Source organism: Homarus americanus, unplaced genomic scaffold (assembly GCF_018991925.1).
Source record: "Homarus americanus isolate GMGI-L3 unplaced genomic scaffold, GMGI_Hamer_2.0 scaffold11022, whole genome shotgun sequence".
Lineage (NCBI taxonomy): Eukaryota > Metazoa > Arthropoda > Malacostraca > Decapoda > Nephropidae > Homarus > Homarus americanus.
The window spans coordinates 14,175,194-14,201,492 of record NW_024737068.1 but is presented as its reverse complement, the minus strand read 5'-3'; the positions used below and the strand labels follow the sequence as shown (position 1 = coordinate 14,201,492).

General features: G+C 39.8%; 2 protein-coding genes across 5 annotated transcripts in view; both read left to right on the top strand.

Moving 5' to 3' along the window:
* Positions 1 to 24,065, top strand: part of LOC121872987 (FACT complex subunit Ssrp1-like) — a 42,028-nt gene extending 17,963 nt beyond the window's left edge. Inside the window, exons 13-15 of one of the 4 annotated variants that reach the window (XM_042376189.1) lie at positions 374 to 634; positions 1,064 to 1,168; positions 24,047 to 24,065. In XM_042376189.1, the coding sequence (XP_042232123.1) occupies positions 374 to 634; positions 1,064 to 1,135 (333 nt within the window). In that variant the 3' untranslated portion in view covers positions 1,136 to 1,168; positions 24,047 to 24,065. Of the gene's footprint in view, positions 1 to 373; positions 635 to 1,063; positions 3,619 to 9,731; positions 10,338 to 11,018; positions 11,197 to 24,046 lie in introns of those variants that run through there. The other 3 variants (XM_042376187.1, XM_042376188.1, XM_042376186.1) reach the window with 3 other exon arrangements.
* A 554-nt stretch (positions 24,066 to 24,619) lies between these two features.
* On the top strand, positions 24,620 to 25,359 carry LOC121872845 (zinc finger BED domain-containing protein 5-like). The gene is made up of 3 exons (XM_042375895.1): positions 24,620 to 24,767; positions 24,883 to 25,037; positions 25,165 to 25,359. Exons 1-3 carry the CDS (start codon positions 24,620 to 24,622, stop codon positions 25,357 to 25,359), a joined length of 498 nt encoding a protein of 165 aa, XP_042231829.1.
* The last annotated feature ends 940 nt before the right edge of the window (positions 25,360 to 26,299 follow it).

Here is a 26,299-nt window from a genome sequence, read left to right as displayed (position 1 = left end):
TATCTAAAAGGTACCAAGAATTTTTTTTACATATAATGACTTATTTCTTGAAGAATTTGTCCAAATAAATGCACATGGGGTTGAAATCTACCTTGGACATAATGCACAATTAGAAAGGGTTAACAGGCATTGTTCTTAACAGTACAGTACCTTCTTCGTAAAGTCAGTATATATTACAAGAACCAGTATAATTATTAGTTAGTAAAGAATAAAGATCTAAGAAAATGTGTGGCTGAAGAAGTCTATATAAAATGAGTGGATAAAAGTGTATCCTCAAGGATGAGATCTTTTGGAAAAAGATAGATTGACCAGTAGAAAATTTAATACTATTGACAATATTGATAAGAAAATAAAACACCTTTTCACTCAATAGGAATGGGAAAAGAAAGCAGCCGAGGCAAAACAAGAGTATGAAGAAGCGATGAAAGCATACAAAATATCTGTTGGAGGATCCTCCTCTGGAACACCTAAGAAATCTCCATCTCAAAAGAAGGTACCAGTGTCAGTTACACCAACCAAAGCAGGTGGTTCAGGTGCAGGTTTTAAATCCAAGGAATTCATTGAAGATGACTCAAGTGATGATGATAAACCACTCAAGAAGAAGGCAAAGAAGGAAACGAAGAATGAAAAGGAAGTAAGTTTATGATATCGTCTTTATCTTTCAAAGTTAACCTACCTATGTTGCAAAGTATTTGTTTTTAGGAGAAAGTAAAGAAATGTCTTCATTGTAAATTATTATCTCTAGTAGATACCAGGAAGCTTTGGTGGATTGTATAGTATGTAGTTAACCTTGGCATTTTTTAATAAGACAATGTTTTACTGTGTCTAGAGAGAGTAATTTAGGATATCTTGTTCATCTACAAATGCATCACATATATGAAATTGCTCCTGTAGTTCATAACATAGCAATCAGTATCATGGCTGCAACATAAGTTATTGAAATTGCAAGATTCCATGATCTGCCTGCTGAATGGATATATTTTTTCAAAACATTGTAGGCTTATTTTTAGAATTAATTTTTATTGTGGAAATTAACCATGTACCATTTTACTCTTCATCCCAGGAATCAGAAGAAGAGGAAGAGGAGGAGGAGGAGTCTAGCAATGCTTCTGATAAAGAAGAGGATTCAGAATAGATTGACCAATAGAACTCCTCTCTATAACAGTCAGTAGGTACTCCCCGGGTTACTGAACACTTGGTTTTCAGAATGCTTCCCACAAGTCCCATTAAAAAACTTTCGTGTTACGCAGAGTTTCTGTTAGTATGGAAGGTAACTAGTACGGCATAACAACACTATTTGTGGAGGATTATGTGTAAGGTGGCTGAGCGTATCCCCTCGTGTGACACCGTCTGTGATTCAGTACAGGGTACAGTACATATTTACTTTATGGAAGGGTCATTTACGGCTTACAGATGGGGTCCAGGAACGGAACCTTTCTGTAAACCGGGGAGCATCTGTACCTGGTTATGTGTCAGTAGGTTAAATTTTTCTCCAAACATACAAATTTACAGTGATGAGAGCCTGGGACATAACCCTGGATGGAAATACAGGTCTTTATTTTCTTAGTGAAATTTTGTTTAGAACAAATTTCCATTAATGCTGGGAGGGTTAACCTCAGATCATGTGAGATGACAGTCAAGTGGTAGGTATTTAGATATTTATCTATTCATTAGGACTGCACAGCTATTGCTTGTATTTGACACTTGTATTCAAATAGCAGCAGATAGCTTAATTGCCTGAGGTGACTAGGCAATAAGTGTGCACAGGGGAACAGAATATTACATAATTTGTCCATTAGTGATCAGGAGAACATGTTTTGGTGTACCATCCCCCCCCCCCCCTTGATTTTTCCACAATGCTGTTAAAGTAGTTTTGAGACAATTTGGAACTCTCAAAGTGAACAGTTACAGTTAAACCTCGAGATACGATGGGATTAGGTTCCGGAAAAAAACATCGCTAGGTGAATTATCATAGATAGGAAGCATTATAACCTGGGGTTCAATGGGATACGTTCCCAGTAAGTCCCCAAACACACGTTTCACCAACAAAACAATTCCTACAATACTACTGTCAGTACAAAACAATTAAACAATGTTCACCTCATCGTGAAGAATAAGCCTGGTCATCATCATATGCCCCCTTCAAGGCTAAGGGGACTCTTGCAGGTGGAGTGGAGACATCACTCTTGACTCCCACACAGCCTCTGGGGAGTCTCATGCCGCTTAACAATGTAATGCTTCATCTCACAGACACGGTTGTCTTGGCCTTCCCAGACAATTTCAAAGTTACACTGCTCACTTCAGTCATAAAAACAGAGTGAATGATGATGACAAAAAAATGATAGAGGCCAACGCTGCTCACATTTTCAAAACAAAAGTCGATGCACTTTACAGTCACAAAGACACAGAAATATCACTTCACAGTCACCATAACACGGTTCAATCTAAATATTAGTGCTGTCTTCTCACTATATAAGAAAAAGGAAAAACACTGATGCCAAGTGCAATGCTGGCCGATAATCATGGAGCCATGCGATGGCAGGTTTACGATCGACAAATAACCAAACACGGCTGTAGTGCACGGGTTGGCTATGTGGCGGCGTGTGGGTAGGCTTACAAGTGAAGGTTGAGATGCGTTGTACATATGGCTAAATACTGTTTCCTTACAAAATTTCACTGATTTGACGTATAAAAGTATAATTTCCAATCCTGGAATCCTTGCAAGACTGCGATTATTTTGAGTAGTAAGTCCTCGCTTAATGTCGGGGTTACGTTCCTGAAAATGCAACGTTATACGAAACATTGTTGAGCGGATTAATTTTCCCCATAAGAAATAGATAAAATACGGGAGTTACCTTCCTGAGCCTCCCTTTGCCCCATGAAATACATTACATATACAGAAAAGTATTGCCATTTCTATAGAAAATAGTGCATGCATATACAACTACCAAGTTTGTATGGGTACTCACCGATGGGCGGAGGTGGTAGAGCGAGTGTGTGGTGGGTAGTGAAGCTGAGGAGGCAGATGGCAGGAGCGGAGGAGGGTGGTGAGTCACTGAGACTCTGCGGCTGCCTCCTCCTTCTTCTGTGCTGACTGGGGTTCCTCCGCTGCTGCTTGCTCCTCCTCCGTTGATGTTTGTTCCTCTTCCGTTGTTGCTTGCTCCTCCTCGGTTGCTGTGTGCTCCTCCTTGGCTGCCAGCTGTTGTGAAGATGCTGCTGCTGCTGCTTCTCTCATCCCGCAACAAAAAAATGAATCCAGTGTTAACTGCTTGGTGCTACTCTTCTTCCCCTTATAGATCTCAGTGTAACAACCAAGACTTTCATCAATGCTGCGTTGAATCTTTGAGCTACGTTCTCTGTTTGGGTCGTAATCTACAAGGATGTGCATACCTTGCTGGATCATGTTGAACGCTTCTGCCATCCTCTTCGTAGTTAGCGTCCATTGAGGTTCTTCGTCTTCAACGGGACTGTATTCTGTTAGTTGTTGCAAATACTCATTGATGAGCTCTTCTGTATGGGATACCAGGATGTCCTCAATATCCTCTGATTCCAGCTCACCAGAGCCTTTCAGTCTAGCCAAACTGAGGATATCCCTATTCACTGCTGGGACTAAGTCCGTGAATCCCGTAAAACTGTTGAAGAACCTGGGCCACAATTTACCCCACACACCATTCAGGCAACTTTCTGAAACCTGCCAATGTTGTCAATTGCATGAAGAATGTTGAAGCCACGCCAATATTCTCGGATCGTAGGTTTATTATCTCCGTCTGTAGCCTTGAGCAGCTGGGCGTAAATACTGAACCTTGAATGCGGCGATGACGCCTTGGTCCATAGGCTGCATCAGTGCTGTCGTGTTGGGAGGCAGGAATACAACTTTTACACTGTCAAGCAAATCGTCGAGTTTGGGAGGATGAGCTGGCGCATTGTCAAGGATCAGAAGAATTTTGAAGTCAAGGTTCTCCCTGGCACAGTATCCCTTCATTGCCTTGTAAATGACAGGAAGGTGATCCTTAGAGTAACCTTTCAGGGTCCGTGGGTTAGCGCGAGAAATCAGCATAGGCTTCAGCCTGAAGTCGCCGGCAGCGTTTGCGCCGAGCAGCAGCGTCAAGTAGTCTTTTGCTGCTTTAAAACCTGGCGCTATTTTCTCCTCCTTGGAGATATAGGTCCTCTCGGGCATCCTCTTCCAAAAGAGACCAGTCTCATCCACATTGAAGACCTGCTTCGATGAGTAGCCTCTTTCCTGGATAATCCGTTTGAATTCTGGCAGGAATGTCTCGGCAACAGCTGTATCTGAACTGGCAGCTTCACCAGTCATTTTAATATTGTGGAAGTTATAACGGTACTTAAATCGTTGAAACCATTCTCGGTTGGCCGTAAAGGTCTTTTCCTTTGATCCTTCACCCTGTTTCCTTCATGTCGTCAAACAAGGATCTGGCCTTATGCTGGATAACCATAAGGCTGACAGGGGCATTGCATTGTATCTGGTCCTCCATCCACATTGCCAGCATCTTTTCCACCTTTTCTGTCACAGTGCTTCTGGTATGAGTTGTCTTAGTTCCACTCAGAGAAGAACCACTTCCAGCATTAACCTTAATCTCTTCAGTGTTGGTCCGGATAGTACACACCGTTGTGGGGGTTAGACCAAGCACAGCGGCTATGTCCACAGCACGTTCCCCTTTTTCAAAATGGGCTAATACATCCATTTTCATAGCCAGGGTAATGGTCTTACATTGCCTTTTCACTACACTAGCATCGGTAATATTTTATGGGTGCTTGGAAGCCATTTTAAATGGTTAGAGTACAGTTTTAGAGCAAAAGTAAGCACACATGAATGATATGAAGTTGTAACAAAGGCTGGCTTGGGGACGCTGTGATGTTTCGCGAGTGAGGGCAACGCGCCGAGCCGAGAGAGCGTAGCGTGGCCAGACAAGAGCGCTGATGCACCGTAGAAAGTAGTCCATGACAATGCAAAACAACGTAGTATCTAATCACCGGGACGTTAAACGAATTTTTTTGGTCTCTAAAGTTTAGCGACGAAGAACCGAAACAACTCTTAAGCAGGACGACGTTATACGAGGACTTACTACATACAGTATACAAGTCATAGTTTGCACTAGAGATAAAAAAAAATCCAACCAATGGATATCGTTAAAGTGAGTTATTTTGAGCGTATATAGTGAGATGGTCTTAATTTATGACCATCATTAAAGCAGAATATCGATGATCGGGATGTCGTATCTCGAGATTTACCTGTATGCACAACAGGGGGACTTTTCCTCAAACAGATGTAATAAACCTCTTGTAACATATGGCTTAAAAGTTAACTTAGTACTGTATACTGTATTTAGCACATTAGTTTACTTTTATGAGGAAAAAAATCATTTTGGGATATATTAACCCCTAATTTCCTGTTGAAATAAATTATAATATAAAAGCATGAATTTAATTATCCAGAAACATTTCAAAATATATATGAACTGATATGAACCCAAGATTTTTTTTATGGTGTGGGAAGGGAGGGGTGTTTGAAATGGAACCAAAAATTGCTGAACTGTCCAATCCTAATCTCTACCAGTCAAGGTGGCAAAAATTCATTGGTATCATTTGAAAGGTCTACCCATAGGCATTAAAAATTTGCATGATAGCAGTCTCAAAGAGTAGCAAATGGTTGCAAGTACAACTTGGAAGTTATCATGAAGAAAATTTACCAAAAATCAATGATGTAGTGTACACATCATTAATTTACATATGTTGTCAAAAAAAAAAAAAAAAATCTAAATGTTATTAAAATGTCACCATATGTTAGATTATTTATGGACTACTGTGTAATGATTTATCCAATAGGAATTTCTGGGGTGTCATAATATATTTTGAAGCTAATTTACATCAGGTACACTGAGTTGAATTGAAATCAATTAGGCAATTGATTTTCACAAAACAGTCATCACTATGTCACAGCAAAATTCAGAAGTACAGATTTCATGATGCTATGTGATGTATTTCAACTTCCAACAAGCAAGACATGCAGCATGCAGGCCTACACAAACCAAGAATACTGAAAGATGGGAGAACTGTCTCTGCAGTTGTGGATGTTTTGGGTGAATTTGTGAATCCTTTCAATGAAACATCTGATGTAGCAGAGGATCTAAAACAGGCAAAGATTCATGGTGAGGAATCTTATGGCATCTTGAAGTTCAAGATGAAGCTGAGGCAACTAAGACAAAGAGGTTAAAATCTAATGGGGGAGACATACGGCCATTTTTTTAAACACTCGGGTTACTTATTAGTAACTCGAAAGTGCCTAACAAGCTGTAATCCATTTTTTTAAACCAAATTTTGTCGGGTTACCATTTGGCAGTCCGAAAATATTGTTGGAAAGTTCGGGATAAGTCCTTGGGTGTGGGTAGGCACCTGAAAGACTTATCCCGAATGTTCAAACTACAGGTGCTCCTCGACTTACGACAACCCGGACATACGACCGCCGTGGTCGTATAAAATATTTTTCAAATTACGTATTTTCTAATACCGAACGACAGGGTAGGCTGGGCTGCCTCGTGGTGTACAGCATCCATGCCATAGCCCGCTCAGTTGGTGTTTTGGCGTCGTTGTTGTCATTAGTGATCGCACTGTGTACTGACAAAATTTTTGTTTCTAATTCCCTTTAAAATGACTGGCAAGCGTAAAAGTGAGAGTTCGCGTGGTGCTGAGAAGAAAAAGAGACCGTCAATTACTTTAGAGATGAAAATGAAAATAATAATGCAATATGAAAATGGAAAAACGGTAGCAACCATTTCATGCGACCTAGGCTTCTCTCACTCGACGATATCAACAATTCTGAAGCCCAAGGAACAAATTTGTGAGGTAGTGAAAGGATCAGCACCTATAAAGGGAACAATAATAACGAAAAAAAGACAAGGTCCTCTTCATGAGATGGAAAAATTACTTGTCATGTGGATGGAAGATCAGTTGCAAAAGTGTGTACCCTTAAGCCTTCTAACCATACAGGCTAAGGCAAGAAGCCTTTTCGAAAGCCTGAAGGAGCAGGCAGGAGATGAGTGCGACCAAAGCTTCACAGTAAGTCATGGGTGATTCCAAAGGTTTAAGAACCGTTACAGTTTGCATAGTGTAAAGGCGAGTGGAGAGGCAGCAAGTGCTGATGTGGGTGCTGCAGAAGCTTTTAAGGAGGAGCTAGATCGTGTCATCGTGGAGGGAAATTATTTGGCTGAGCAAATATTTATTGTTGATGAAACTGGCTTATTCTGGAAGCGCATGCCAGAACGGACATACATCCACAAAGAGACGAAAACCATGCCGGGATTCGAGGACCGAATCACACTTCTGTTGGGGGGGGGGGGATATGTAGCTGGTTTCAAGGTAAAACCCTTCATGATATATCATTCAGATATATCATTCAGAGAACCCAAGGGCTTTTAAAAATGTCAGCAAGCTCACACTGCCAGTGTTTTATCTCAGTACTGTAATAAGAAAGCATGGATGACTGTTTGAGGATTGGTTCCCGAGTTGTTTCATTCTGCAACAAGGGGATGCGTTCAAGATTTTATTAATTTTAGATAATGCTCCGGGACACCCACCACACCTGGACGACCTGCACCCTGATGTTAAGGTAGTCTACATTCCACCTAACACTACCTCTATCATCCAACCCATGGATCAAGGTGCTATTGCTGCTTTTAAAGCGTATTATTTACGTATGACCTTCGCTCAGGCTGTTGCTGCTACTGAAGGTGAGAAAATGCTCAGAGAGTTTTGGAAGAACTATAACATTTTGTAATGTACAAAGAACATAGCTGCAGCATGGGATGAGGTCACAGGTCAGTGCATGAATGGAATATGGAAGAAGGTCCTGAAAAGATATGTGAATAGTTTCAAAGGATTTAATGAAGATGAGGCAATTTCTGAGATTAGTAACAAGATAGTGGAGTTGGGTAAACAGCTGGAGTTAGAAATTGATAATGAAGATGTTGAGCAGTTGGTTGAAAGTGTAGCAGAAGAGCTAAGTAACGAGGATCTTATTGAACTGGATGCACAGAAAATTGTAGAGGAAGAAGAGAGACAAAATGTAGAAGAAGAAGCTGCACCCCCCAAAAAGTTTTCAGTGAAACTAATGGCAGAGGCATTTGCTACTATTAATAAGGGAATGCAAATGTTTGAAGAAATGGATCAAAATGTTGAGCGTTTTGGAAACTTTTCAGTCTAAATTGGACATATATTTTAAGAAGTCCCCCACTGCTGTCTCCTCACGCCCCACCACTGCTGCCTCTTCACTCCCTAAAGATGATCCAATACCTTCAACAAGCAAGTATGTTAACCTATCTGAAGAAAGCGAAATTGATGACCAACCCAGCTCTGTCTCCTCCTCTGCTTCATCAAATTAATGTAGTCTCCATGTTTAATTAAAAAATTATTGAGGCCCCGTGTGCATTCAGCTGACTACATTAAAGGTAAGTGCACAGTAACACTTTATTCATTTTTCATTACAGTATTGATTACTTTTACTATGCCATATTTCATTTTAGAATTTCTATGTAGCTACTCCCCAACTTACGACCTACTCGACTTACGACCACCCGGACATACGACCACCTCAGTCATACCAAAATTTTGTCAAATTACATATTTTCGAGTCCCAACGTTAGTGATTGCGCTGTGTACTGTACTGACAAAATTTTCATTTGTAATTCACTTTAAAATGGCTGGCAAGCTTAAAAGTGAGAGTTTTGTGGTGCTGAGAAGAAAAAGAAACACCCATTTTAGATTTTCTATGTATTATTTAAGCATTTTTGACTTACGACCTGGATTTGGGTCCCTAACCCGGTCGTAAGTCGGGGAGCAGCTGTATTATTTTCGCATTTTCGACTTACGACCTGGTCGTCGACACGAAATCCCGTCATAAGTCGGAGGGACTGTAGTTATATATGAAGAGAAAACATCTCTGAAATATGATACGGGTATATGTAAATTAAGATGAGATAATAAAGAAAAACAAATATTTCAATGTCCTAATAAGTGGTTCCAAATGTATACAGTATATTTCTAAGAGACTGCTGTGTACCTGTGATGTTTTACTCTCAACTCCGAAGATTTTTCATCTCCCCATCGCCCGTCTCCAATTTTATCAAGCATTGCATTCCTACAATCATCCTCTTATAGCTTCAAGTATGTTAAAAAATGCATTTTTCTTTGAGATAGATAGATGTAATGCCATTTTCAATTCGCCAATATATTATATAGGAAAGATATAAGATGAGCCAAACATACTAGGTAGGTTACTGAGGTAATAGTTTACAACAAATGTGATCTGTGACCCACACTGATAATTACCATGGAATAAATTTCTCTTGCTGTATTTCACTGTTTGGGTTGTTGTTCCGGTTGTGTTTAGATACTACCAATATTTGTAAGTTTAGAAAAGGTTACGTAACATATTTTTTTAGATGAAATGTTCGAACTCAGGGTTAGAATAAAGTGCCCAAATTTATTAATGATGTTTTCAATCACTCGATTTAAATCGTGTCAGTCCTATCTTACATCATTGGAACAACAATAAACAAAAGTTATTTATACTATGGACAAATTTCTGAAAGAAATTCTCTGTAATAGCTATGCAACACGCTTGTAAGGTATTATCAAAAGTAATTTATCTTATATACTGTACAGGAGTTACCGCAATATATAGATAATAGATATTAGATTTGTTTTTATTTTTTCAGGCTGGCATTATAGCATTCTGGTATTGTTATTAGAGACCATCAAAATCCTTTTGCTTATTTCTCTGAGGAGGAGTTCATCAAGAGGTACAGGCTGTCCAAGGAATGCATCCATGAACTTCTTGAATGAGTTGAACCACATATGCCAAGAGTTCAAGAAGGACGAGGCAAGAAATTCTGGTGTTACTATAGTGTGCGGTCTACAAGATAATAGGGTTAAGTTATGTTAGGTCAGGTTAGGTTAGGCAAAGTTAGGTTAGGTTAGACTAAATATATCTTTGTAGACCGAAACTCTAAATTTTGGTATTTGTTTAGAAGTGTATTGGGTATTTATTCAATGTTATGCAGTGATGCAAAAAAGAGGGGGAGTGGGGAACATCACCACTATGCATTACGTACAGTACTCAGCACTCATGAAAACCCCTGAACCCACCTCCCATGTACAATAATACTACCAGGCCATAATTACAGTGCAGTAATATCTTCTTTATCCAGAATTCGTTAATACTTACTCAGAATTGAAATTGGCTCGGAGTTTTTCCGGGAAAATTTTCAACATTCCGGGTCTGTGAACAAGTTTTTAGGGTTGAAAAACGGGGAAATTTTTTTTTTTTTTTTTATTCTGAAAAAATCTCTTAAATTTGATTCAAGGCCTTGGAGCAAATTTCGAGGCTAAATGTCGGACACATTTTCAGGAAATTTTTATAAAAACTTCCTGAAACTCTCCGAGTTTTTTCCCGGGTCTCTGAGGATGAAAGAATCCTTAAACTCGGAAATTTTTACATGTAACCGGAAAATTTTTAGGGATGTGGGATTTTTCTTGTTACCGGTATCTGGAAGTCTCTCATCATTGGAAGAGCTCTGCACCAATTATTCCGGCTAACGTGGATATCACCAGTAATTATATGTTGCACTTTACGGAGGGTGACTCTCTTAAGAACTTAAAATGTAACACAGTAATATATATCATCACAGGAGACCTGTTGTTTTCTCTAATCAAGATACCTATGCAATTTAGACAGAACAGTAAATAAAAAATATATTCCGGTATATAAATATCCTTCAGGATGCAGTATTCCATACACCTGCAACTGCTAACTGTATTGAGATACTTTAGCAGTGGCAGCTTCCAAATTAGTATGGCAGAATGCTTGAAGATTTCTGTGTCATCAGTTTGCAAGTTTGTCAGAAGCTATGCAACTATTTTGACCCTTACGGCAAAAGATTACATCCACTTTCCAGAATCAGGCAACAAACAAAACCTTATAGATGAATTTCACACCATTGCAGGGATGTCTGGTGTATTTGGCTGCATTGATGGGTCTCATATCCCTATTAGAAGCCCTGGAGGGAACACAGCTGAACTACATCGATGTAGAAATTGATACATGGTTTTGATTTGTATAATGTAGTTTGTTTGAAAGTAGAGCAAGTGTAAGGGTAAATGGAAGCATTATTGGTTTGGTAAAAAAATTGTTTTAGATAATAGATTTTATTATCAAGGTTACTTTCCAATAAATTTTTTGGCTTTAAATAACACATTTTATTTCCTCCAAACATTATCACAGTACAACTTGAAACAGTATTTTAATTCAAACAAAATTAAAAAGGGATTACACTGGCATGACTAAAGAAAAATATATCACAGTACAATACAGTACAGTCTATCTAAAATTATATCATTCAAACAGGTCAGTATTTTGCTTGAAATAATAAATGTACACATTTTTAAAGGCTTCAAAGTACAATACTGTACGGAAATTGTTTGTAAGTGTCAGAGAAATCCATAAACAATTTTAGTTCCTCTAAATAAGAACAAGCAGTAAAACAAAATTTATCACAGTACCTGTACAGTCTTGTATATAAATTAATAGTAATCATACTTAGTTTGAAATTGCAAATACAGTTATAGCAATTAGCATTCTTGAAAGATTTTAGAAGTACTGTACTGTACTGTACCTCTATTGAAATTGTAATTAAAATACAAAAGAAATGTGAAAGAAAAGAATTATTAAAATTCCCAAATAAGTATGAGTACAGTATATAATACACAGTATCACAGTACTGTTTATTGTATCTGACATTATATCACAAATTAAGTTGAAAGAATCTACTGTATTTGTTTTCACAAAAGAACAAAAAAAAACATAGATGTTGAAACATAAAATAATTTCCATATTCTTCATTAAGTACCTAAGAAAAAATAGTAAACAGAGAGATAGAAAAAATCACAGTTTATACATTATCAATTATGACACTGATGTTAAAGTCTCCATAATTTAACTTGATTGCCCACAGCCAGAGGTGGAATTATGACTGCACTCTTGACATGCCATTGATCAACAATTCTAATGCTTGCTCTAAATACATTATGCACAGATTGGGCTGATAATTTATTGTACAGTACATACCAGTGAAGGTCTTTAAAGCCTCCAATATAGCACCATTCAGTTCTTGTGTACTGTTCTTAATAATGGCAGTAAAGCATTCATTCCTCTTGTTCACCTGCTTCCTTCTCTTCCCCCTTTAACTGGATGTTGATGCTGCTGTTGGTGGCACGAGTGATCCTGATGTTGGATCAGTTGATCTAAGTGTCCCTGCTGGTGCAGACGCTGGCATAATTGGTGGTGATGTCTGCCTTCTCTCTTGAAGACGAACTTTTATCTCCACAACTCGTGTTTCTGCTTCAATTTTGGCGCGCAGATCGACCTGGTTTGTTTATTTTTATCTTGGATAAGGTGTACCAACCCTCTTGAGTTGCTGCGTTTAGGTTACTAAATAGTAACTCGATGTTCGAGATTGCATTTGAATTTGACGAATCCATTTGACGGGTTACCAAACAGTAACCAGACATTCGGGATTGCTTTTCGGGCTTGCTGCCCCGAGTGTTTAAAAAAATGGCCAATCATCCTTAGAGCAACTACAGGACTTTTTGGACAGTATGTTAATGATAGCTCAGATGTGTAACCTTAACATGGGGGAAGTTCTGGAATACCCACTAGGCCCTTTGTCATGGTCCCTTGCCACACCTGATGGATTACCAAGAAAAACGGCTAGGTCTAAGCTGTTCAGGGAATTTCAATTGAATGTCACTCCAGCTGAGGCCTTATCCCTTAGCCTCAGCCTGTAATAGATGAAATGGTCATTGCTCACAAAATTACAAAATTAAAGGAAACCAGAAAACTTTTGGAGACATTGCATCGATAATCTTGTCCAAGGCACTCCATGAGGTCATCAAATGGTGATCAAATAGACATAGTGTTTGAAGTTTATCAGGAAATGTCTATTAAAAATATTGAAAGTCAGTTGAAAAGATCTACATCTGGCAGGGTTTAGTATAAAAACATCAAAGCCAAACAGCTGGTAGTACAGTAGAGAACATTTCTAATGGCGACAAACAGCAATACTGTACTCTCATTCAGTTTCTCAAAAAGTCACAAAGGAGTGGAAACAACAAAGGCATATTGAGAGACTCCATGTAAAAGTTGTGTACATTACATGTGAAGATTTATGTCAAAATCAGTGACCAGGGGTATGAGTTTGTCCCAGAAAGAAATCATCATAAGAAGAGGCAGATACACGGATCATCCTACACTCAGCACATGCTGCAGCATTTGGCTTTGAAACAGTTGTTGTTGTTGCAGATGACATGATGTTTTCCTATTGCTCCTAGCCTTTAATAAGGATATCAATGCCTTACTGTACTTGAAATGTGAAAGTGAGGCCAGAACAAAATACATTGAGGTGCAGAAAATTGCCAGTGTCCTTGGATAATCTGCCTGTGAAGGTATCATTGGCATGTATTCATTCACTGGGTGTGATGCTGTCAGCATATTTGCTGGATTAGGGAAGGTGAGCTCCCTCAAATTGTTGAAAGCTGATTCAGAAATTCAGAAAATATTTTGTGACCTTGGAAAAGAATGGGCTGTATCCCAGTCACTGATAAACAGATTAGAAGCATTCATGTGCTGGATATATATGCTTAAAAACACCTACAACTAAGGTTAATGAACTGCACTATTGCTTGTTTGCATCCAAGAAGGGACACATTAACTCACATCTGCTACCCTCATGAGCAGATGCTTTACACAAGCTCATCCTACAAGCAAATTATCAAACAGCAATCTGGAGCAGGAGTCTGGAGGGCAATCCAAAAGTACTGTCACCAAGAGACCACAGCTGGAAGCGTGAAGATATTGGAGATCAGGAAGAGCTCACAATTGACTGGATAGGTCTAGCCACTGCTCCTGAAAGTATACGGTAATGGACCTCCTTGCATGTAAATGTACTAAAACATGCAGTCTTCTAATATGTACTTGTATCATCAATGGGCTGAAGTGCTCACAGGTCTGCAAACTTTCTACTTGTGAGAATCAACCAGCTGATGAGGAAGATGAGACTCCTAGGGTAGATGAGGATGATGAAACTGATGATGAGGACTTTGAGTGATACTTTGTCTATGATTAACCTTGATTAATCCTAGAAGACTGATTCCAACATTTTACAAACACAATCATTACAAAGGCTGAAACTGTATAATGATTAGTGTACAGGTTGACAACCCTTTATCCGAAATTCCAAAAACCGAAAAGCTCTGAAAACCGAAAAAAAATTTTGTAGGGTAATATTTTTTTTTTTTTTATTAAACAGGGATTAGCCCACCCGGGTATATAATGATGATAATAATAATAATAATAATAATAATAATAATAATAATAATAATAATAATAATTATAATAATAATGATTATTCATAGTAAATAAAATGTTTCATAAAAATACACCCAAATAAAATAATATGATAATGTAGTGGACGTCTCCCCTACAACTGCGTAGCTGCATGCCACCTGCTACGTCTTCCCTAGCAACCAAACGAGCGGCCCAGGGGGGGGCGTCACCAGATGCCACAGTATCCTAGCAACGGAGTCAAAAGACCGGCGCTTCCCACGGTTGACTCACGGGTGACTCACGGCTGCTGTGTATATAAGCTCTGTCTCTCCATTGAGATTCATTCTGGCCTCTCTTCTTGAACACGCAACACCTCCTCCTCCGCCGCTGCCTGGCGGCCCTCGCTTCTCCTCCGCCTGCCTGGCGGTCCTCGCTCCCGCCGGCGAGCATGGCGACCCACCAGCTGTCCTTCTCTGAGCGTCCTCACCAACCAGCTCTCTTATTCTGCTTTCGGTTCCTGAACACGCAACACCTCTTCCAAGCAAGCTCCTCGCTGTCCCGTTCTCATTCAACCTGGAGGCCAGCAACAGGCAACATCTTCTCTAACGAAGCTCCTGCACATCTACCTCCTTCAACACGCTACTCACCGAACGTGTCTACTGAGCAGCTCCTCACCACACGGCATCTCCAGCACCAGACTGTCTACCATATAACTTATATTATATAAGAAAACCACCTTAGAGTTTCCATCCATCCTGAGTGCTAGACAACATTATATCACGAAACCCTACAATAATAATAATAATAATAATAATAATAATAATAAAATAATAAAATTAATAAAAATAACAATAATACAGTAGTACTGTACTGTACTAATAAAATAATAATAATAATAATAATAATAATAAAGAAATACAAGAATGAAAAAAAGATCAAAAGTGAGAAACACGACCTAGACCTATGAATTATTATTATTATTATAATTTTTATTATATTTTCGCCCCCCAGGCCCTGATGTGGGTCAGTGATCTATGCCCGGGTGGGCTATAAAAAAAAAAAATTAAAAAAATTCCGAAATCCGAAATGCCTCTGGCCCAAGGATTTCGGATAAGGGATTGTCAACCTGTACTTAATGTAGTTATTCAGGAATGATATTGGTACTATTTCATGATCAGTATTGAAAGGACTCCAGTCTTGGAAGTTGTATGCACATTTTGCCAGTAACTAATGAACTGGTCTGTTGATCCAGTAGTGTTCATGTTGTACAAGGATTTATTGACAGAACTGTAAATCATTATCAAAACATTTGGTAGAATGATTATTTTTCTAAGTGTATAACCAGTGAAAGATATTAAATTATGATGAAAAAAGAGTAAAATTGGGCTGGGTAATGAGATGTAATTATTTACAAATATTTTTCCAATGCTTTTCATTATTTTCTGGTGCTAGTGGGTCATAATACAGCATTCCTGATACAAAATAGTATTTTATTACTGTTAGGAAGTGCAAGAATTGAATTCGTTTAGATTCAGCGGTTCTTAACCTTTTCAGCATCGTGCCCCCTTTAGTAGTTGGTCTTCATCACCTAACTAAAAAAAAAAAAAATTAAAAGGACCTATATTAAAAAGGAGAACTGAGAAATGTGTGTGCATTTTTTCATTTTATTATGCAAGGAAGTCTGTATAGTATAATCAGCTTGCAAATACACGACACATTCAGTGAGATACTTGACACTACTTCTTAGCTACCAGATCCTGAATGCGTGGCCGTGTGCCAGAGAAAGCACAATGAAGATCCCCTTCAACGTTCAGTTTTTTCTGATTTGGTCTTGACAGCGACGAGCGCAGAAAATGCAGCCTCTCAAAGATACGTGGATCCGAGCAGCTTGACGTGAGATCAGGAGGTAAACAGGAAGGTACTTAACCCAGAACGTCTCTAGATCCAGATTTTCGAAGGCGTCCTCAGCCGAGGAGTTGAACTTCATTCAAGGAAAGGAACTCCTGGACTTCATCTGAAACATCAGCTACGTCTTAGTGGAATGGGTTCCTGATGAATTTCCTGGCCTTGCACTTTTCATCTATATCCGGAAAGTAGTGGATGAATTCTGATTTCAACTCAGTCAGCTCGTTTTACGCAGACCGTGGAGGTCCGCGTAAAAGGAGAAACGCGTAAACGAAATAACAGATCATATGGGATTAATTGAAATAGAGACTGGGCCGACCCCCAGACTACCCTTTTTCCGACACAATACGTACGTTGTAGTAAATATAACATCTTAATTTTATGATGGTATGCACACATAATTAATATCTAAGAGAAATATCAATAATATTAGGTTTTTTAACACTTACGTTAGTAGAAGAGATGGCTGGGCACACGGGGATGGGGGGTTGGTTCCGAGGCAGAGGGCAGATTATTGGCCCTCATCTGTATCACCTGTATCAATTTTAACTTGCCAGCCACTTTAAAGTGAATTACAAACGAAAATTTCTCCGTGTACTGACGTTGGGACTCGAAAATACGTAAGTTGACAAAATTTTGGTACGACTGAGGCAGGTCGTAAGTATGAGTGGTCGTAAGTCGAGTATGTCATAAGTCGGGGAGGAGCTGTAGTCTCCATGTTTAATTAAAAAATTATTGAAGCCCCGTGTGCATTCAGCTGACTACATTAAAACTTTATTAATTTTTCATTATCGATTACTTTTACTGTACTGTATTTTATTTTAGATTTTCTATGTATTATTTTCGCATTTTCGACTTAAAACCTGGTCGTCGGTCCCTAACCCCGTCGTAAGTCGGGGACTGACTGTACTGTACTTACAACAAACTTGGTACAGGCTGAACCTCAGTAGTTTGGGATCCAATAGTTCGGCAACTTTGATGGTATGGCACTAGTGATATCTCTGTTAGCCGGAACAAATGGTACGGAGCATTTCCGGGAATGAGAGATTTCCGGAAAACGAGACGACTCTCAAACACGGAAAAAATCCCCCATCCCCAGAATTTTCCAGATACAGGGTACCGAAAAAAATTTATCTGAATTTCCAGAAAATATGCCTAATTTTCATCTCTCAAACCCAGAAAAAAACTCCCCCCATCCTGGAAAATTCCGGCTTTGGGAACGATTTTCTAAAAAATTTAAATTCCGACTATCGGAGAGTTCTGGGTTTGAGGGATTCCACCTAATGGAGATATTACTGTACAGTAGGATCTCATGTTTCGCGACTACAACCCACCAAGAAAATGACATTACTGTAATGTATTCATATATATTATATTGTACACATTGTTGATAACAATACAGTCTTTCCCTGACTTACGACGGGGTTAGGGACCCAAATCCAGGTCGTAAGTCGAATTGGTCGTAAGTCAAAAATGCAAAAATAATACATAGAAAATCTAAAATGAGATACAGTACAGTAAAGGTAATAAAAAATGAACAATGAATCAAGTGTTACTGTGCACTTACCTTTTATGTAGTCAGCTGAATGCACACAGGGCCTCAACAATTTTTTAATTATACTGTACATGGAGACTACATTAATTGGATGAAGCAGAGGAGACAGGGCTGGGTGGGTCATCAATGTCGCTTTCTTCAGACAGGTTAACATACAGGGGATACTTGCTTGTTGAAGGTATTGGATCATCTTAAGTGAGTGAAGAGGCAGCACTGGTGGGACGTGAGGAGACAGCAGTGAGGGACTTCTTAAAATATATGTCCAATTTAGACTGCACAATTTGCCTTTTCTTTTCATTGTAAATTTCCCTGTCGCAAGCAAGTGCATCTTGGATCATTCTGTCAACTTTTGCAAAACGCTCAACATTTTGATCCATTTCGTCAAACATTTGCATCCCCTTATTAATAGTAGCAAATGCCTTTGCCATTTGTTTCATTGAAAATTTTTTGGGGGGTGCAGGTTCTTCTACATTTTTACTCTCTTCTTCCTCTGCAATTTTCTGTGCATCCAGTTCAATAAGATCCTCATTACTTAGCTCTGCTGCTGCACTCTCAACCAACTGCTCAATATCTTCATTATCAATTTCTAACTCCAGCTGTTTACCCAACTCCACTATCTTGTTACTAATCTCAGAAATTGCCTCATCTTCATTAAATCCTTTGAAACTATTCACATATCTTTTCAGGACCTTCCATATTCCATTCATGCACTGACCTGTAACCTCATCCCATGCTGCAGCTATGTTATTTGTACATTGTAAAATGTTGTAGTCCTTCCAAAACTCTCTGAGCATTTTCTCACCTTCAGTAGCAGCAACAGCCTGAGTGAAGGTCGTATGTAAATAATACGCTTTAAAAGAAGCAATAGCACCTTGATCCATGGGTTGGATGATAGTGGTAGTGTTAGGTGGAATGTAAACTACCTTAATATCAGGGTGCAGGTCATCCAGGTGTGGTGGGTGTCCCAGAGCATTATCTAAAATTAATAAAATCTTGAAAGCAACTCCTTGTTGCAGACAATACTCCATGGCTCGTGGAATGAAACAACTCAGGAATCAGTCCTCAAACAGTACTAGGGTCATCCATGCTTTCTTATTACTGCGATAAAACACTGGCAGTGTGTGCTTGCTGACATGTTTAAAAGCCCTTGGGTTTTCTGAATGATATATCATGGTTTTCTCCTCTTTGTGAATGTATGTCCATTCTGGCATGCGCTTCCAGAATAAGCCAGTTTCATCCACATTAAATATTTGCTCAGCCAAATAATTTCCCTCCACGATGACATGATCTAGCTCCTCCTTAAAGCTTCGGCAGCACCCACATCAGCACTTGCTGCCTCTCCACTCACCTTTACACTATGCAAACTGTAACGGTTCTTAAACCTTGCTGTGAAGTTTTGGTCGCACTCATCTCCTGCCTGCTCCTTCAGGCTTTCAAAAAGGCTTCTTGCCTTAGCCTGTATGGTTAGAAGGCTTAAGGGTACACGCTTTTGTATCTGATCTTCCATCCACATGACAAGTAATTTTTCCATCTCATGAAGAGGACCTTGTCTTTTTTTCGTTATTATTGTTCCCTTTATAGGTACTGATCCTTTCACTACCTCACGAATTCGTTCCTTGTCCTTCAAAATTGTCTATATGGTTGAGTGAGAGAAGCCTAGGTTGCTTGAAATGGTTGCTACCGTTTTTCCATTTTCATATTGCATTATTATTTTCATTTTCATCTCAAAAGTAATTGACTGTCTCCTTTTCTTCTGAGCACCGCCAGAACTCTCGCTTTTACGCTTGCCAGTTATTCTAAAGTGAATTAGAAACGAAAATATTGTCAGTACACAGCGAGATCACTACCGACAACAATGACAGCCAAACACCAACTGAGCGCTCTATGGTGTGGATGCTGTATGCCATGAGACGACCCAGCCCACGCGACGCTCTCGTCCGGGATGGAAATGTTTCGTTCCTAGAAAATACGCGCGTTATTTGAAAAAATTTTGGTACCGACTGCGGTGGTCGTATGTGCGGGTGGTCGTATGTCGAGTAGGTCGTAAGTCGAGGAGTATCTGTATTTATATACACTCATACTGTAGAATAACTTACTTTGATGGAGTCAGTGAAATGCCTAACAGGGCTGGTTGATGGGTTCCAAGGCAGGGAGGGCTGGTTACTGCCTCCTCCCTGCTCCATCCTCTACACCTCCTCTAACCTCAGCAACAAATCTCTCAAAGTATTGAGGTAGCTCTTCCACCAATATGTCACCCAACACTTCAATAACATCATCAGTGATGCCATCATCTAAAGCGATGTTTGCCAAGGCATTAACAGGCTGGGCCTTGCACAGGTACCGAGTAATAAGGGCCTGCTGACGAGCATTAACACGGGACATGTACAAGGCCTTATATTCCTCCATAACCTTATCAAGGGCAGTAGCGATAAGGTTCCGAGGATTAGGCCTGGTATTGTTTTCTTCTAGCTGTTCACTGAGACATGTGATGGTTGTGAGCAACTCAGTCAGCTGGCCTGTTGTAGGTTCACCAGGCTTGTGTTGGTTGCTGTTCTTCTTGTTCTTCATCCTCCTTCAACATTTCTTCAATTGTCGGTTGCTGCTGATGTTGACCAACGATTCCTTGCAAATCTTCAACCTGAACATCCGAAATTCCCAGTGCTGGGACTGACCACGCTGCCTCCACTGTGTCCATTTGTGTTGCCGCCACGGACTGCCTCTCCCCGCTTGCCTCGGTCTGCTCTGCCCCACTCCCCCTGAGTTAACGAACAAAGGCTTCCATGCATGTAGCACTGTTGCAACATTAACCTTACACCATGCCTCAAAAAGTTTGTCCACTGCATTTTTAATATTATATTTCTAACAAAATTCACAAACTGATAACACTTCACGGTTGCGGGATGGTGAGGTGGTAGGAGTTTGGTCGTCTGCCATCTTCTCCTCCTCCTGGTTAGCTGGTAGAGCCTGGTCACTGTCAGAGTTCTGGCTCGACTTGTTGTAACTCAAGTAATGAGTCTGTCTGCTGACGAAAGTATTTATAGTGAGACTGTTAGTAGAACAGTTTAACATTACTGATGAATTCGTGGTCAAATGGCTGCAGAAGCGATGTGGTGTAAGCAGGAAGATAACCTGTACATTAGGGTGGCGTCCAATTAGAAACCTAAGTGTGTTCAGGAGCATTATCCATCACCACGATCACATTGAAGTCAATGTTCTTCCACCGGCAGTACTGTTGGGCATCAGGAACAAAGTGCTTATCAAATCAATTGGTGCAAAGAGACTCTGTAACCCAAGCTTTCTTATTAAACGTCCAATAAACATTGAGCTGCGACATATTGGCATGACAGTAGGCTCTAGGATGGGCAGCACGGTTAACAACCAGGGGTTTCATCAAGAAATTTCCGCTTGCATTAACTGTGAATAAAACTGTAATCCTGTCCTTTGAAGTCTTTACACCCCTTGCTTGTTTTTCATCATTGGCAATGAAGGTGGTCTTAGGTGAGCGCTTCCAGAAAATGCCCGTTTCCTCACAATTGAAGATCTGGTCTTGGCAATGACCACCCTCTTTCACAAGAGCTTGAAAGACAGGTAGATATTTTTCTGCTACTATGACATCAGCCGATGCACTCTCCCCATTGTAGTGGGCAAACTTGACTTCATAACACTTCTTAAAGGTAGCCAACCTACCAACAGAGGCATTGAACGGTGGTGTAGAGTTAACGCGTTTCTTCTGTACAACTGCAGCATAATAAACACGTGCTTGATGTCTTATCTGTGACCCAGACAGGTCGCCTTGCTCACGTTCTTCTTTCCACCCACTTGTGAAGGTAATGTTCTGTGATAACAAGCAGTAGGTTTCGTTGTGAAGTATCTGAGAACGTCCTGTTACTAGAAAATCTTGAGAATACATACACAGAAGCAGTTAAGGCTTCCTTGTTTTTCTTAAGGGAACGTATGATTGATTTGGGGCAGATAAACCTACACATGATTTCACGGGTACGAGCACCACTTTTGATCATTTCAAGCATCTCTCGTTTCATTTCAAGGGTGTATTTCCTCTTCTTGACCCCCTTACGGTAGTCACGTTGGCTTGGGGTTTTCCTTGTTGACCTTCTCTATGGCCATCATTATCACCAGAACCGCTCCCGACATTTACGTTATGCACTTCACTCATCGTTAATACACAAGAATCGCTAATACACAAGAATTGCTAATGCACCAGAATTGTTAATCGTTAAACAAGAATCTCACGAAACGTAAGAACAATGGGTTATATAATCCAAGGTAACTGCACTGCTCGCTCTTTCAAACTAACTGCCGTAAACAAAATACTGTACACTCAGCGGGTCGACAGATAACAAAAGACCTTGACAATGCATGCTGCCCACTCTCCAATGACTCGCAAAACTGGTAATGAAAATCGCTATTCGTGAGAGGCTGGAAATTTTAAAAGTGACACGAAAAATATGAATTGCGAATCTAAAACTCGCTAAATTTGAGATCCTACTGTACTGTATTTGTATCTGGCAGCTTTGGTTATAATTTGTGAAACCGTCACTTGGCTCGCTGTCCAGTGCGGCATCACTGTTGCTGCGATACTCAATAACATTGTAGCCACAGCTTGCTTCTAGTGGTCAGTGCTTCTATCTTTATCTTTATTTATCATATATACTTGAGTACAATTGGAGTTTTTATGCAAAAAGTAAGGCGGCTAACAATATACGCATAATAACTTTGAGGGGTTAAAATTCACGAATTTCTGTGGGTCACTTACAGTGAACTATAGCTACCCGGGACATGCTTGCTGTAGGCTAACCTTAACGAGTTGTGAGTATGCTGTGGTTACTTTTCAACTCATTATTTCAGGTAGTTTATGTAACTTTTCATTTTTCTTTTACTCAGTTACATACACACAATCTTACATACAGAATGTGAAGAAAAAATTATCATAAGGTCAAAAACATAAAAGGGAATTAACTTTCTTCACGTGTCAAGAGTTCATGCCGAGTGGTTGAGGGGGGTATGAGGGATCTCGACTGTTCTGAACTGTCTCCTGTGTGTAGTGAAACAATTGACAAATTTCTTCGTCCAGCAGCCAAATGGCAATACAGTGTTTTTTTTATTTTTTTTTTATTGGTATTATGCTGATAACCACAAGGTATTATATTTGTCTATTCCTCACATGATCAAAATTTACTGGTAAAGTACAGTATACTGTACAGGTAGTCCATCAGGTACAGGCCAAATTTTGTCCGATCGCTACCAGTCAAGATGACCAAATTTAATATGCATTTCTTGAAAGATATATATTAGAAGGATACAATTTTGCCTGATACTAGTTTGGACGTACTGTACTAGCTTAAGGTTAGTAAAGGTCATAGAATGATGTACCCATCTATGTGCACAGTTGTGGTAAAAATTAACCCAAGTTTTAACACACATTTATTACTTGTTGAAACCATTCAGGGAAAAAAATAAATAAAATCTTCCTGAACATACATGTGTGTTAAGACAGCAGACTGAAAATCATTCAAAAAGTACATTTTACATGGGTAATGTAAATACTGTACACTCTCAGCCCGCAAAATTACTAAGCCAATCAAGACATATTGTCTAAATCAGCGGTTCTTAACGGGGGGGAGGAAAAAAAAATATGGAATTGTCTGAACAAGAACTGTTTAGGTTTGGAATAGATTCTGTCTCCCGTTACCTGCCAATACACAAGTGTGTCCTTCCATTTTGCATTTAATTTAAAAATTCCAAACTGCAATGGCTTCGTGTCAGTGTCAGTCGCCCGCCACTCTCACCCGTGACAACATCCCCTCACACTCACGCATTCCTTTCTTCAGTTGAGGTATGTTTTAGCGTAGTAGATATGTTTAACTGAAGTTAACAATAATGATAATTGCTCAAGTAAAGTGAAAACAATGCAAAGTGTTTCATTTTTCATAACGAGAATGAAATTTGCCAAATCAAAAGGGAATTGTGAACACGCATGGGCTGCTCTGACTGACGTTTACAAGTTTTGACTGTCGAATATAATTTATGACCATATGGTAGTGTTCTTGACCATGTGGTGGTGTTTATCATGTGATGTTTTTGCTTTCACAGTATTTAATGGAAATTGAATGTTTGGTCTTTTAATGTCATATTCAAATCTCGACTTGCACGTCTTCTTTACCTTCCACCAGATTTGAGGCAGCCACTGCAAACCAAGTCATTCGGAATGAGTGCGAAAAAACGGAAGTACCTTGACGATTACATTCAGTTTGGATTCGTGTCCCTCCAAAAGGGACATGTGTGATATCCTACAAGACTCTGAGTAATGATGGCATGAGGCCCACAAGCTTGGAATGTCACCTGACGACAACCCATCCTGAATTGGCCAACAAACCTAAGGCGTTCTTTGAGGCAAGAAAGGGGTCCTTGAAGTGAACTAAGATGGACAGCAGTGGAGCTTTTCGACATTAGACTCCAAAGATTGTTGAGGCTTCCTACGAGATTGCTCTGTTGATAGCAAAGAACAAGAAGAGCCATACCATCGGAGAGACTCATAAAACCGAGTCTATTGTGGGCAGCAGAGCTCATGCTGGGGAAGGATAGTGCGAACAAGCTCTCGCATATCTATCAAACAACACCATCAAGGGGACGATCGATGACATGTCTCAAGATATCAAAGATCAAGTTATTGACCAGATAAGGGCCTCTCCTGTCTTTGCCATCAAGTGTGACAAAATGACTGACACTGCTCGGTGTTACTGCTGATGTATGCTCGTTTCATGTCAGACAACAGCATCAAAGAGGAAATGCTGTTCTGTCATTCCCTGGAAACTTCTATGACAGCAATAGATTTATTCCAACTTGGTATCGAACTTCGAGGAAAATCAACTTTCGTGAGACTTGCTGGATGGGGTTTGTACAGACGTAGCTCCTGCCATGGTTGGTTCACAATCGGGTTTCATTAAGGTGAAAGAAAGAAATCCCTCTGCTATTGGTACGCACTGTGTCATTCATTGTGATGCCTTAGCATCCAAAACTCTACCTGCTGAAATGAGGGATGTCCTAAACCTGACCATCAAGGTAGTTAACTTCATCAAAGCTGGAGCCTTAAACAGTCGCATTATCAAACAACTGTGTAAAGACATGGAATCTGACCATCAAGCCTTGCTTTCCCATACAAATGTACGATGGTTTTCAAAGGGAAACATGCTTGGGTGGCTTTACGAACTGCGAGAAGAAGTGGAAACATTTCTAGAGTTGCAGCAAAAAAACAAAATTCCACGAGAAATTCCATTTTGAAGAATTTCAGCCGGCTTTAGCTTACTTTGTGGACATCTTCGAAGCACTGAAGGCCATCAACCTAAAACTGCAAGGGAAGAACATCAACAACGTAATGCAGTACGACGCCGTTCGAGCCTTCTTGGCCAAACTCGACCTCTGGAAATGTCGAATTGAGGATAGAAACAGTCAGTTTTGCAAACTTGGATTCCGCTCTCCAACATAGTCAGCTCGATTCCAAATAAAAAAATAACAGGTAATCGCTCATCTACTGTAACTGCGTTGAAATTAGAATTCATCCACTACTTTCCGGATATAGATAAAAAGTGCAAGGCCTGGAAATTCACAGGAACCCATTCCACTAAGATGTAGCTGATGTTTCGGATGAAGTCCAGGAGGAATTCCTTTCCATGAAATGAAGTTCAACTCCTCGGCTGAGGACGCCTTCGAAAATCTGGATCTAGAGATGTTCTGGGTCAAGTACCTCCGTTTACCCCGATCTCACGTCAAGCTGTTCGAATTCTGACTAAGTTCGGATCCAAGTATCTTTGTGAGGCTACATTTTCCGTGCTCGTCGCTGTCAAGACCAATACAGAAACAAGCTGAATGTTGAAGGGGTCCTGCGTTGTGCTCTTTCTGGCACATGGCCATGCATTCAGGATCTGGTAGCTAAGAAGCAGTAACAAGTACCTCATTAAATGTGTCGTGTATTTGCGGGTTGATTATACTCTACAGATTTCTTTGCATAATAATACGAGTAAAAAACACGCACACATTTTTTAATTATCCTTTTTAATATCGGTCCTTTAGAAGGATTTTTTTTTTATTGGTTGGAAGAAGGAGGGGGGCGTCAAGATGAGGACCAACTATTAAAGGGGGCACAATGCTGAAAAGATTAAGAGCCGCTAGTCTAGCATTTGTGCCTCACATTCTCTCTTCATAAATTGTCATTCATGCATTAGTATTTCCCTTCCTCAATAAGACACCAAATATCTACCTGTCAGTTCACAAGATCTAGCAGCACATCTTTTCCCCCAAAATTGCCTGTTTGAGTTACAAGTATACAGTACAGTACTGTACATGGATCTGTGTACAAGTTGGAAATTTTGTAGGGGTCACTGTACAACATATATCAAATGTCATGCATAATTATCTATACAATATGA

What these genes read in the sequence shown, in the direction of transcription:
- LOC121872845 (XM_042375895.1), top strand. Translation starts at nt 24,620, where the DNA reads ATGTATGCTCGTTTCATGTCAGACAACAGCATCAAAGAGGAAATGCTG. An exon ending in CGTGAGACTTGCTGGATGGG is followed by an intron (nt 24,768 to 24,882) that starts GTTTGTACAGAC and finishes GTGATGCCTTAG; the next exon opens with CATCCAAAACTCTACCTGCT. An exon ending in CCTTGCTTTCCCATACAAAT is followed by an intron (nt 25,038 to 25,164) that starts GTACGATGGTTT and finishes GAAGAATTTCAG; the next exon opens with CCGGCTTTAGCTTACTTTGT.